Source organism: Budorcas taxicolor, chromosome 10, assembly GCF_023091745.1.
Source record: "Budorcas taxicolor isolate Tak-1 chromosome 10, Takin1.1, whole genome shotgun sequence".
In the NCBI taxonomy this organism is placed as follows: Eukaryota; Metazoa; Chordata; class Mammalia; order Artiodactyla; family Bovidae; genus Budorcas; species Budorcas taxicolor.
Window position 1 is genome coordinate 41,232,652 of NC_068919.1, and position 14,721 is coordinate 41,247,372.

A 14,721-nucleotide genomic window follows, 5' to 3' on the forward strand; every position below is an offset into this window, starting at 1 on the left:
AAAATCCTATTACTGTGCAATCACATTCCCAATGCCACTGCTCTAGTCCAAGTCCTTATCACTTACCACCCAGACTTCCTCCATATTTCCCGCATAATCTGTTCTACATGAACTTCTACATTAATTCTCCGTTATTGTTTACCTATGTCACATTCCCATTCAAAATCTCCCAAAAGTCCTCCTCACATCACTTTTAAGATAAGTCTAAAACACTTAGCTTGTTATTCTAGGTTCTCCACTTTTGATTCAATTTCACTATCAATTCACAAACATGAACATTTTGTTCCTTCCACCTCAATCTACTTATCCATTTCCCCAAAGCACTCTCAACATTACTTCCGAATACCTACCACTTCCCTGTCTTTGATCATACTAATTCTCCTTGAAGTTTCTGACCTTAACTTGCATTATCTAAGATGCAACTATATCTTCAAGGTAAAAACTTCTGATGGTATTTCCCAAAACACTCCAATGCACAAAAAATTCTTATTCCTGAAATACGATATCACTTTTCAGATAACACTATTTACAGACTTATGGCTATTTCTTGAATCCAGGACTCAAAAACTTCTTGAAGGCACAAACTTTCTATTTTCCCTCTTTGCATACTACCATAATAACTAGCATGATACCATACTCATAAATACCAGCACTCAGTTTTCTATAGTTTGTAAAGACTATCAAACAGAAGGGTTTATTGTCCATTCCAACCTAGGGCCTCTTTCTGGAGTGCTTTACCAGTTGTAGTCTTTTTCACCCTGCAGTAGTTGTCTCGGTTGTCCTTTCACTCTTTATCTTTTCCTGTTTGCCATCTAAGCCCTATTATATTAAAGGGAAAAAAAAAAAGACAGGGGAAAAAACCCCCAAGTCTTCCTCTTACATAAAAATTGCCTAATTTCAGTACAGGCATGCCTCAGAAATATTACAATTTCTGTTCCAGACCATTGCAATAAAGTGACTACTGCAGAAAAGCAAGTCATGAATTTCTTGCTTTCCCAGTGCATATAAGTTTATGCTTACATTACCCTGCTGTCTATCAAGTGTGCAAAGCAATATGTCTTTATAAAGCAATTATATACCTTAATCAATACTTTATTGGTAAAAAATAACCACCACCACCTGAGCTTTCAGTGCCTCATAATCGCTTTATAATAGAAACAAAGTTCACTGATTACAGATCACCTGAGCAATTAATAATAAAAAGCTTGAAACATTGCAAGAATTATCAAAATATGATCAGAGACATGAAGTAAACAAATGATGTTGGAAAAACGATGGCAATAGATTTGCTCCATACAGAGTTACCATAAACCTTCAATATGTTAAAAAAAATTAAAAATCTGCAAAGCACAATAAAATGTGGTATGCCTGTATTCCTCTTCACTTCTGTCAATAGTATCATAGAATCAGCCTATTTAATATACTGCAATTATTACCGTACATATTTATGTAATAGAAGGTCTGTTTTGTGTTACTTGACCTATCTGATTATAGTGGCAGACTAGGCCCTTAAAAGAGAAAAACCTATTAGAGTTGAATGTAAAAAACAAAACAAAATTTGTGCTAAATCTTGGTAGTTTTAATGAGATCTTTATAACAGCCAAGCGATCTGTCATAACCAAACTGTCAATTATAAAAAATAGATGCTTTTCAGTTAAATAACACAAGTATATTTACCTTCTTTCCTTGGCTGACAAATGCCTTCGGCTCTGCAATTTACTGTCACTCTATTAAAATTAAGAGAAAAACACAAACAAATACAAACAATAACATCACCGCTGTTAATTTGTCAAAAGCCAAAATTAAGAAATAGAAAATTATTATTTATTGAGAATGACATGATGTTCTTCAAAATACTTTGAAGAAAAATGTTACCATATTAGAAGATTCCTCTTTTGAAGACAATTTCTGGAGGGACCTATGGAAACAAACAGAAAGAGGAGTCCACAAGCCTTTACAGGCATTCAGTTACAAAGACCCCAAACATTCCCATATCACTCTCCTAATTAATTATTGGCAATGCTATACCTTTTCAAATTTGGTAAAATGAGAAAAAGTATAATCAAATTGCTCATCCTAAAAAAAAATTGCACATTGTCTCACTTTATATTCTTAAATAGCTGACATGTATTGGACACCATATGCCAGGCACTGCGAGATGCTTTACATGCATATAACCTTCACAAAAACCCTATGAAGGGTGGTACCATTCTGTCTTCACCAAGAAGGAAACTGAAGCTTAGACTCAGTCACTTGCCCAAGGACCCACTTTAAGACTCAATACTGGTCTGACTCCTAAGCCTTTCTTAACTACTTAATAAAGTTTTTATAGCTATGGTGTTGTTTACTTAGTGATCTGTGAGACATTAAAGACTTAAGACACCCTTTTAAAAAAAAAGTGTAATTGCCTTTTTATTATTAGAATTTATAAACATTAACTTGTCTCTATTTTCATCTAGTTTGGCAACTTTCATATTTACTGTATTTTTCTACCCTGGGTCCTGAGAATTTAAGAGAGTTCTACCCCCTTATCAAATGGTGAACAGACAGTAAGATCATAGGACAATGGAGGGTAAAAGCACTAAAGTCAATCTTGGCATTATTTTTATAAGGTCATCATTCCCAGCTTACAAAATAAGACTGAAAATTATGGCTTTGAAATTACCTTTGGGACTGAAGGTGGGACAAGTCGATGGAAGTATCAGGATAATTTAATGTCTCTTCTCCTTCATCCTTCATTTCACCAACAGGTTCCTGATCTTTTACCACCCCCTCAGATTCTCCTTCATCTTCAGAGCTTTCTTCCTGAATTAGTTCATTTACTTCATTGCCACCACTCTGAATAGTAATATCCTCTTGGTCAACCTGAGTCACGAGCTCCACTTCCACAGGAGTTTCATGTAATTCATCTTTTTCTTCTTCACTGCTACTTTCACCCCCATCTGCTAAATTACAATAAGGAAAGTCAGAGTGCTATCATCACAACCAAGTTAGATGATTTCCTTGAAAACTTCATAGAAATATTCTATTCACTCCCTCCTTCTCCAAAACATCACCAGAAAAATACTGGATCCTCCCCAAAGGTTACACTGACTTAGATAAAAGGATACTCTGTATCAGGAATTGACTGGAATAAAGATCTCCAAGATCCTATACCACAATAAATTTTTTAGACATTGCAATCATTTCTGCAATGAAAACTGTATCTTGTCTTTGTTATTTCCGAAATGAGAAAAATAGAAGCAGTTATAGAAATTCTGCCAATTTTATCATAATTTGCGCATGAGAACTGAAATGAAATAAAACAAGTTATGTAGCTGGCACACAGCCAAGTGTTCACACTTTTGCAAAAGGAACACCATCTAGTGGTAATAATATGGTCCAGTTGTGCATGTGTGTGAGCTCAGTTGCTTCAGTCACATCCAATTCTTTGCAACCCTATGACCTGAGGGCCACAACGCTCCTCTGTCCATGGATTCTCCAGGCAAGAATACTGGAGTGGGTTGCCATGCCCTCCTCCAGGGGATCTTCCTGAACCAAGGATCGAACCCGTGTTTCCTGCATCTTCTTCAGGAACCTCACCTATAAAAATGAGATGCCACCAACCAAGGATGGTTGTGAGAATTCAATAAAAAATAATGTAAATAAAGTATTCATGTCAGGAACATGGTGAAAATTAAATAAAACAGAATCATGTACAACAGTAGTTGTTAAGTGAAACAATGAGATATTCTTAAAAAGCAATGACTGTAGAATATGTAAAAATAATTTCGAGGGCATATATTCCCTAGTTCCTTTAGGCAGGCAGGTGAATTTATTCCAGCAACCATAGCTGCTCTCTACTTGAAGCAAATGTATTATTAAATCAAGGTAAATTCTCATAAGAAACTGCATGTATAACAACTCATCTTTGTATTGTTTCTAAATCCTAAATCTAAAAGTAAATACTTATTTATATATACCTGAGTCTATCTCTGATAAACACATTTATGTATTATTACTCATTAATACTGGGCTTCCCAGGTGGCACTAGTGGTAAAGAACTCGCCTGTCAACGCAGGAGACCTTAGAGACCCGGGTTTGAACCCTGGGTCGGGAAGATCCCCTGGAGAAGACCACAGCAACCCACTCCAGTATTCCTGCCTGGAGAATCCCATGGACAGGAGATCCTGGCAGGCTACAGTTTACAGGGCTGCCAAGAGTTGGACACAACTGAAGCGACCTAGCATACATGTATGCAGTAAATATTGAAGTTTTACAATATAAACATACATTCAAGTATTGGTTATGGATTCAATTAAGCACTTTATAATTCACTAGAAGTATACTGAACATTTCAAAAAACGAAAATTCAATAAGGTTGATAACAAGCTGGGTATTTTTGAAATTTTAATTATCCCAAAAGAGACGATCTTCTAAAAATTCAGAAGCAAAACTAGACAATGGAAAACATTATAAGCTACTTTATTAAAATCTGTATACTACCTAGTTGTTCCATTTCTTCTGATATGAGTTCACTTGTACAACTTGCCAGTGTCTCCATGTCTTCATCCTGCACTCTGACTTTTCGTTCACCCCGATGTCTCCAAACACAAGACTCATCTACCTACAGAAACAGTTCTTTTCATTGGTGGAACGTTAGGTAAGACTAGTAAAAATCAGGGAAAAAAAAAAGAAGAATACCTTAAAGAGGAAGCTAAACCCCATCATTAGATGTGAAGGAGGAAGGAAATTCTTTTTTCCTGCAAAGATAATGTACATTTTAAAAAATTCATTTTCTGCATTTTATGCTTATAAGGTATCTGATACAGTAGTCAAATGTGTTCTTTTTTTTTTTTTTGCTGTCATCAAGCAACATTTTCCATTAACAGACTTTGGCATTATGTATAGGAATAAGAATTAAGAAAGAAAAAATATGAATGCTTGCTCTCATCTTCTGGGTTAGTCAGATCCTGAATAATCTATTTTTAGAAAAAAGGTCATGCTATTTACTTTCTTACCCTTATAAACATAAACTATGTGAAAGGACATTGTCATTAATAAAAATATATATAGCATGAGCATGTCAAATGCTAAATTTGCCAAACCACAGTAAAATCTTCCTTATTTAATAACATACTTCATATATGAAATCAGAATTATTAGTTTCTGTTCTGAGAATGTTAGCAGATGGTCTTCAAACCTGTCTCCACAATCCACTGACAAGTCATTACCTCTTATCATGAAGCTTCCTGTGGTCAAATATTCCCCAGTTGGTGCTGTTTTAGATACCTGAGAAACACAATGATACATTATACTCTTGTCTTAAACACATTTTTAAAATTTTCACCTGAGAAAGTAAAGCCATATTAAAGCAAACAGCAGTATGTCCTGAAAAGTTTATAATTTAGCAAAAATTCTTAACACTGAAAGGATAAATATCTCTTCAAAGATAGGTGTAACTGTGTCGGTAACAAAGAGAAGAAATAACGAAGGATATACTACATCAATCATTTTCAAATACCATGGACCAAGCTTAACATAAAGGTATAAAACTATATTATATTAACTCTATTTATTACATTAAATCCTCTCCTGAGATGATTTTTTTCGTGGCCGGTTGTAGGGGGGGGCGGATGAAATAATCTTTCATCTTATTTATTGGGGGGGGTAATGAAATAACTTTTCACTTTAGTAAATAAGGATAATAGCTTGTTTTTAAAAATATATTCTAACTTGGCAAAATAGGAAGTGAGCAATATAATTCCACAACTAAAAAAAATTTTACACATCTGTGAAACGAGCAAATCTGAGAGTATCTTTACTAGTAATAGGTATGCAAGGGATTAAAAGCACACTAAAAAAATCTATTCATGAAAGAATTAAAGCCATTTTTATTACACTGTACAAAAGGCAGAAAAAATAACCCCAGAAATGATATTAATTTCCTAAGAACACACTATCACAGCACAGCAGAAAACAAATATAAACAAATATAAAATGAAACTAAATCTAAGGGAGAATAATGGTATTGACCTTTTTTAATCTTGCTGTATAACTTTAAGACTTTGAAAAGCAATGTGAAATCATATATAGAATGAAGTACCATCAAGAAAATAGCATTAACCACAAAAAAATGGCAATTACTAAAACTAAGGGTATAGAAAAAAAAAAAAACAAACACCCACCCACCACTGATAACCACCCACCACTGATAACCTACTTTACAGGAAAAGCCAAAGAGAATTCAGAAAATTTCAACGAAGATGAACAGGTGAAAGGCCTTGGAAGGTCAGTGTGCCAGTAATAAGTGGAAGAGCCTATCCCATACAGCTGCATGGGCTGCTCTAAGTCTCTGCTCAAATCTTGCCCTTCCAGAAAGGCTCTCCCTGACACTAGACTCAAAATGGCAGCCTATATCACTATCCCCTTACTATGCTTTAAAGACACTTTGTTACCTGCCGCTATATATTTTTCTTCAATATCAAAATGTCAGCTCCATCACAAGGTACTTTATCTGCCTTGTTCAATTCCATACCCTCAAAATTTGGAACAGTTACCATTCTCACTAAATTAAGAAACAGGACCACAGCCCTTATTACCTGATGATGGTACACCCACCAAGCACTAGTGATAACTCGAGCGTCCCAAGCAGCACTGTAGCAAAGAGCCATTGTGCCAGCTTCAGTCAAGGTCCGAGGGGGAATCGGTTCTCCTGTAATAATGATACTACAATGTTTCAGTACCAAAGTATGTACTTTCTAGATCAAGACACAAAAACCATATACAGTATGACAGGTTCATTTCTTATATTTTAAATAACAATATCACACTTTAACTTCATCAGTGTATGAAGTTACTATTTTTATTTAAAAAATGTATTTATAGAGCAGGTTTTTAAATGGTCTAAGTAAATAAGTTCAGAAAATACCCTTTCACTTTTATCAGTAATTCTAACCTCATTCTAGAAAGGATAATTTAGAAAAACCTATTTAAAGGTTAAAGACCGCCAGAATTACTATATTGCCTAAAAAGTAAAAATCAAGAGCATATTAACAGATCCTAAGAATTCAAATATTTTAAAACTAGGATATAATTCACATACTATAAAATTCACTTTTAAAGTATACAATTCTGAGTTTTGATATATTCATAAAGCTATACAATCATTACCATTAATTCCAGAACATTTTCATCATCTGCAAAAGAAATTCTGTATCTATTTACAGTCACTTGACATTTTTCCCAGCCACTGGCAATCACTAATCTACTTTCTGTCGCTATGGATTTTCCTATTTTGGGATTTCATATAAATGGAATCATATATACCTGGCTTCTTTCACTTAGCATGTTTTCAAGGTTCATTCATGTTAGAGCATTTGTCAATACTTCATTTCCTTTTAAGACTGAATAATATTCTACTTTATGGATATACCACATTGTATCTATTTATCAACTGACAGAGATACAGGTTGGGGATTCCCTGGTTGCTCAGTGGTAAAGAATCCACTTGCCAATGCAGGAGACTCAGGTTTGATCCCTGCATTGGGAAAATCCCCTGGAGAAGGAAATGGCAACCCACTCCAGTATTCTTGCTTGGGAAATCCCATGGACAGAGGAGCCTGGTGGGCTATGGGGTCACAATGAATGGGACACAACTTAGTGACTAAACAACAGTAACAACAGAGATACAGGGTATTTCCATTTCTTGGCTATTGTAAGTATTTGCACACAAGTTTGGACACATTTTAAATTGTCTTGGGTACATAGCTAAGAGTGGGTCACATGGTAAATACTATGTTTAACTTTTTCAGAAACTATCAAACTCTTTCCTATTGCAGCTAGATCATTGTCCATTCCCACCAGCAGTGTATAAAGAGTCCAGTCTCTCCACCACTTCACCAACTCATTACTGTTTTTGGCTTTTTTATTTGGATTTTTCCCCACCCTGTGTGGCTTGTGGAATTTTCTTCCCTAACCAGTGACTGAACCCGAGCCCTCAGCACAGACAGCTTGGAGTTCTAATAACTAGACCGCTAGGAATTTCCACTGTGTTTTTCAACTATTCTTGTGGGTGTTAAGTGGCATTTCACTGTGGTTTTGATTTGCATTTCCTTAATGGATGAATGATGCTGAGCATCTTATCATGTGCTTGTGGGCTACTTGTATATCTTTAGAGAAACATCTATTTGACATTTTAAAAACTGTTCATTTTAAAACTGCCTTTCTACTGTTGAGTCAAAACAGTTCTAGAGTTTTTTGGATATTGGTCCTTTATCAGATAAACAATTTGAAAATATTTTCTCCCATTTCTGTGGAGTGTCTTTTAATTTTTTGATAGAATCCTTTGAATTAAAGTTTTAGTTTTTGCATAACTCTAATTTACGTTTTTTTCTTTGGCTGCTTATGCTTTTGATGTCATATCTAAAATGACACCAAAGCCAATGACTTCCAGAGCCAATATTCTTCTAATAGTCTTAGAGTTTTAGCTCTTAAATTTAGGTCTATGATGTATTTGAGTTCATTTTTATAAGTGGTAGAAGTTCCTATTTCTAACTTCATTCTTTGGCACATGGATATTAATTGCCCCAGCCCTATTTGTTGAAAAGATTATTCTATCCTTCCTGAATGGCCTTGGCACCCTTGCTAAAAATCAACTGACTATAAACAAGGAATCTCAATTCTCTTTATTAATCTATCAGTTCATTCTCATACCAATACCACACTCACTGTCTTGATACCACACTGACAGCTGTTTTGTAGGAGGTTTTGAGGAAGTGTGAGGACTCCAATTTTGTTCTCCATTTTCAAGAATGATTTGGCTAATCTGGTTTCTCTGCATTTCCACATGAATTTTAGGATGAATTTTGTCTATCTCTGCAAAAACAGGCAGTGGTGAGAGAGACTGCACCACATTTGTTGATTAGTGTGGGAAACACTGCCATCAGAACAATATTAAGACTTCCAATTTATAAACATTGGAAATCTTCCCATTTATTTAGATCTTCTTTAATTTCTTTCAATGATGTTTTATAGTTTGGTGTATATGTCTTACTTTTTGGTAAGTTTGTTACTAAATATTTTATTCTTCTTCAATGCTGTTATAAGAGGATGTTTTATTAATTTCCTCTTAATATTGTTCATTACTAGTATATAAAAACATAACTGACATTTTATATACTGCCCTTATATCCTAGATACTGCTGAACTTGTTAACTAATAATTTTTGGTGGATTCCTTAAGGTTTTAAATATATAAGATTATGCCATTTGCAATCAGAGACACTTTTATCTGTTCCTTACCAATTTGGATATTTTAAACTTTTCACTGCCTAACTGCGACTCAGAACCTCCATATGATGTTGAGTAGAAGCATGGCAACAACAGATGTGCTCATCTTATTCCTGATCTTGGGGGAAAAGCTCTCAGTCTTTCCCAATTAAGCATGATTTTTAGCTGTGAATTTTTTATAGATGTTATTTACCAACTTGAGGACATGTCCATCTATTCTTAGTTTGCTGAGTATTTTTATCACGAATGAGTACTAGACTACCACCAAAGGCTTTAAGGCTTTTTTGCATTAGTTGAGATCATCATGTGGTTTTTGTCCTCTATTCTACTGATATACTGTATTACACTGATTAATTTTCATATGTTAAATTAACCTTGCATTCCTGGGAATAAATCCCATTTTATCATATGTATAATCCTTATAATATACTGCTAGATTCAATTTCCTAATAGTCTGTTGAGGATTTTTGTGTCTCTATTCATAAGTGATATTGATCAGTGGTTTCCTTCACTGTGATATCTTTGTCTGGTTTTGTTATTAGGGTAATACTGGTCCCAAAGAATGAGTTAGAAAGTTCCTGTCTCTTGTGTCTTTTGGAAGAGTTTATGAAGCATTGAATTTCAGTCTTCTTTAAAAGTCCTACAGATTTTAGGAATTTGAATCTTATTTTTCAGTTAGTATAGTTAAAGGTTTATCAATTTTATTGATCTTTTCAAAGAACTAACTTTGGTTTTATTGATTTTCTCTACAGTCTGTTTTATTTCTACTCTATATCTTACTGATGGACTGAAACATCATTATAATAAAGTGTCCCTTACCCCTATTAGTGTTTTTTCTCTTATACTAAAAATAGTTTAAACAAAAGAATAAAAGTTCTGAATAACAGAATGAATTACATTACCTGTTGGATTCTTAATTACACAGCTAGTTGCTCCATGAAGGTCAGCATGGACATATATGTCCCCTTTAAAACAAATAAATAGTACTGTAAGTCTTATTTCTGTTTAAGTTGAAATTGTTTACTTATTGTTTAAAGTGTTCAAAACCCAAAACGTATAAGAAAATAAATAAAGAAAAGACCATCTCCCACCGTGGGAGGATTTCTCATAGGCCTCCTCAGAGGAAAGCTATGCTAATAAGGCAGATAAAATGGTCATAGTTCTTCTCCCTCCCTCTGTCCACACCTCTCTGCTCTATGACCCTGAAGCTGCATTAAGAGGTGGACTCCACTTCCCTGTCACTCAAATATGGTCCTACCCCTTGACAAAGAGAATGTGGCAGACATGACCAAATGCCAGTTCCCAGTCTAGGCCTAGACAGGCTTGTATACTTCCTCTTTTTCCTCTCAGAAATTTGCTGAGTTACCATATAAGCGAGCCCAGGCTAGCCTGCTGATTGGTGAGAGACACCTGGTGATGAGTGAGTCATCGTAGCAAATGCAAACAAAGGTCCTAAGGACCACAGATGGTTGACAAATGTGACAAACAATCACGAAGCCAGACTGAAGATAAGTAAGAAATGAGACTAGAGAAGAAGCCAGGAACCCTGCAAGCCACAATAAGGACTTCTAGTTTTATTCTGAAATGTGTGATGACAAATAAATGAGGAAATAGATGAATGCATGGATGATGGTCAACTAGGGAAAAGTAAAGTGCCTGGTTTCTAACAGAAAAAATGAGCAGCCACTGTTTGCCATGGATAGTTCATCTGAGATTTTAAACTCAGAGAAGAGCAAATCCCATACAGTTCCATGAAAGGCTCAGCTCACAATGAAGAGAGTTAGAGAAGACAGAAAGCAAGCCCTGGGCACCATGTAACCTGAACCCTGTTGTTTTCTTTCCTGCTTCTGGATCCTCAAAGGACATGAGATTAGCTCTGATATTGATTATTGATTTCTGATACCCATACTGAGGGTTCAGCCACAGTGAAGTGATGGTTATCAGCAAACAAAAACAAATGAGAGGCCTTACAACACAGGGGTGAAGCCCTGTTTCTAAATGCATAAAACGTTTGCAAACTTCAGCATTTAAAAATTAAGCTTTAAAAAATTTGATGTCCAGCCAGTTTGGAAAATTAAAAGCTCTTTTGTTAATGTAGCAGAAAATCAGAAATCTAATACTACAGATTAGCTCAGCATTAATCCTTTAGGAATATTCACTTAAAATGAAAATTTAAGTATCAAAGCACATATTCAACCATAAACCATGAAACTCTACCAATTAAATCTGTCAAACAAAAGAGTACAAGATGAAAATCTACACCTAACACTGAGATAACCAATCCAATTACTTAAGAAAAAATTTTTAGAATTTTAATCTTACTTACCTGGTGTCAAGTATCTTTTCACAATTATTTCATTCTGTTGCTGATCTCGTCCACCAATAATTAGATAGTTCTCTGAGCTAATGAACCAGAGGAATTTCTCAAACCTACCAAATTTTAAAGAAAAAAGTTAACATTTTTCCCCTTCATAGTTGCCTGAATTCAGATCCTTTTACTCAACAAAATGAACCAGAAGGCTCTCCTATGTGTAGGTTAAGACAATTTGATGGCTTAATTTCTTTTAAGATATCAAGCTGAATTTTACTGAAAACTTGTAATAAATTGCCTTAGGATATTCTTAAAACAGTCTTAGTAGAAAGCAATTTAATATTATGTTTAAAAAAATGTTTTCTCTTTATCTCCTTCCCATATAGACAGTCTTAGATTGAAGTTGTAATAATGAATTACAAAAAACATAAAATGTCACCTGGTCCCTAGGTTTAGCTCTCTTTCAGTGGGGCACTGGATATTCTTTGGGACTGCAGGTAAGAAAGAAAAATTGTTTTCCCATTCTGTCCTCAATCAACTGAATGTTTACATATATGACACTCTTTGTCCTCAATTAATCAACTTAACGTTTACATACATGACATTCTTTACATTTAAAATATGTAAAACCAAAAATTGTCATCAGAAGTGTAAAATTATTTTTCTGAAGAAGCAAATTAACTTGGGTTTTCATGGTTAATACATACCACCACTGATAAAACGAGTGTAACTGTCAAATTTAAAATGGATAACCAACAAAGACCTACTGTATAGCACATGGAACTCAGCTCAATGTTATGTGCCAGCCTGGATGGGAGGCGGGATTGGGGGAGAACGGATACATGCATATGTATGGCTGAGTCCTTTTGCTATTCACCTGAAACTACCACAACACTGTTAACCGGCTATACACCCCAATACAAAATAAGGTTTTTTTTTTTTAATTGAAGAGTGTATATTTGTATGATATTTAGAAAATGAGATGAACATAAATATTTCTATGCTACATATGACTAGTAAGATAATCTTTTTATGATTTAACCTACAATTTTAAAATTCCTGGCTAAATATGATAGATTGGGGAATTCCCTGGTGGTCCAGTGGCTAAGACTCTTTACTCCCAATGCAGAGGGACCAGGTTCAATCCCTGGTCAAGGAACTAGACCCCTCATGCTGCAACTAAGGGACTTGGCATACCCAAATAAATAAATATTTTTAAAAAAATGACAGGTTGAGCACAGGCATTAAACGAAACTATCTTATATCAAATATAACAGCAGAAGGATTCTACTCTTATTTTCTAAAATGATTTTTTATTAAGTAATACATATACATGGCTCAAATTTTAAGACTATATAGAAATATAGAGTGACAGATCCTACATCTCTATCTTCTACCACTGCTGCTGACCAAGGGGGCCATTAGCTTCTGAGGTACCCCTCTCAAGTATTTCTTTATATATAAAAAAGCTAAAATAAACTGCTTATTCTAAACCTTTTCTTTAGACACAACACACTGTTCTGCATCTTTTTTTCTCTTTTTACTTAAAAATATATTTTCCTCATTGCTGAATGGATTTACTACAGATTTAACTACTTCCCCACTGATGGTAAAAAGGTTTGTAAAATGACATATATCCAATAAGGACACAAAGAATGAGAAAGGTAAATTAAGGATGCATTTTGTAATCATCCTAGCAAAGGAATGCATAACAGGCCAAAAAAAAGTCAACTCATCAAAAGAAAGCAATAAAGAAGACAAAAAAGAACATAGAATGGGACACATAGAAAGCAAACAGTAAGACAGTAGATTTAAACCAAAATATATCAGAAACTATATTAAATATAAACACAGTCAATTCTCTTGGAGATTCCCTGGTGGCTCAGATGGTCAAGAATCTGCCTTCAGTGAGAGAGACCTGGGTTCTATCCCCAGGTTGGGAAGATCCCCTGGAGAAAGGAATGGCAATCCAGTCCAGTATTCTTGCCTGTAGAATTTATGGACAGAGGAGCCTGGTGGGCTACAGTCCATGTGGTCACAAAGAGTTGGACACGACTGAGTGACGAACACACACACACAGTCATTTTTCCAGGTAAAATGCAAAGACTGTCAGACTGGGAAAAAAATGATATATATATATCCTTTAAAACATAAGGATATAAAAATGTTGAAATACAATGACAGCAAAACATAATACCATGCAAACACTAACCAAAACCAGTTGAAACAGTCTGAACATTTCGCATAGACAGATAAAATAGATGTAAGTTAAAAGGACATTTCATTAAAAGTAATAAAAGGCTCAATTACTGAAAAGAGAAAACAGTTCTATATTGGTATCACCTAACTAGATAGCCTTAACATATATGAAGCAAAAATGCAAAAGTAAAAGGAGCGACAATCCATAATTGTATGATATTCAACACATCTCTCTCAATAATTGGAAAAACAATCATTAAAAAGAATCAAAGGTGCCAAAAATTTGAACATGATTAATAAACATGACTTGATATTTAAAGAAATGTACTCAATAACTCTAGAAAAGACATTCTTTTCAATTATACATGAAACATTTATAAATAAAGCTGTCTATAGACTGGACCAGAAAGCAAGTTTCAATAAACATCAAATGTCTGAGATACAGAATATCATCTCTATTACACCAATTAAGCTAAAAATCAGTAACAAAAATATAACCAATCCCCCTCTCAATATGTTCAGAAAGACATATACTTCTAAATAATGCACGGGTGGAGAAATCACATTGGAAATGAGAATATATCTTGACATGAAAGATAATGAAAATACTAAACAACAAAATGCTGTAGATGAAGATAAACCCATGCTGATATAAATTTATTGCTTAACTATATTAGAAAAGAAGCTGAGGGAAGGGGAAAAAAAATCAATGAACTAAGCTTCTGTTTCCAGAAACCAGAAAGGGAAATGCAAAAAAAGACCCAAAGAAAAGCACAAAGATGAAAATAATTCTTAAAATATTACATATATAATATGGAGATCAATAGTTAAAGACTAGTTTTTTAAGGATCCTAATACTACTGAAAATCTTCTGATCAGATTAATTAAGAAAAAGAGAAGGCACAAATAATTCTTGAATGAAAACAGAGAAGTAATTAAAGA

At 34.4% G+C, this 14,721-nt stretch overlaps 1 protein-coding gene across 1 annotated transcript in view; it reads right to left on the minus strand.

Moving 5' to 3' along the window:
• Positions 1–14,721, minus strand: part of NEMF (nuclear export mediator factor) — a 53,848-nt gene that overhangs the window by 9,196 nt on the left and 29,931 nt on the right. Inside the window, exons 17-25 of the mRNA XM_052646805.1 lie at positions 11,596–11,699; positions 10,172–10,234; positions 6,582–6,694; positions 5,214–5,271; positions 4,684–4,742; positions 4,486–4,606; positions 2,666–2,945; positions 1,876–1,918; positions 1,678–1,727 (exon numbers count right to left, since the gene is read on the minus strand). Of these exons, the coding sequence (XP_052502765.1) occupies positions 1,678–1,727; positions 1,876–1,918; positions 2,666–2,945; positions 4,486–4,606; positions 4,684–4,742; positions 5,214–5,271; positions 6,582–6,694; positions 10,172–10,234; positions 11,596–11,699 (891 nt within the window). The remainder of the gene's footprint in view (positions 1–1,677; positions 1,728–1,875; positions 1,919–2,665; positions 2,946–4,485; positions 4,607–4,683; positions 4,743–5,213; positions 5,272–6,581; positions 6,695–10,171; positions 10,235–11,595; positions 11,700–14,721) is intronic.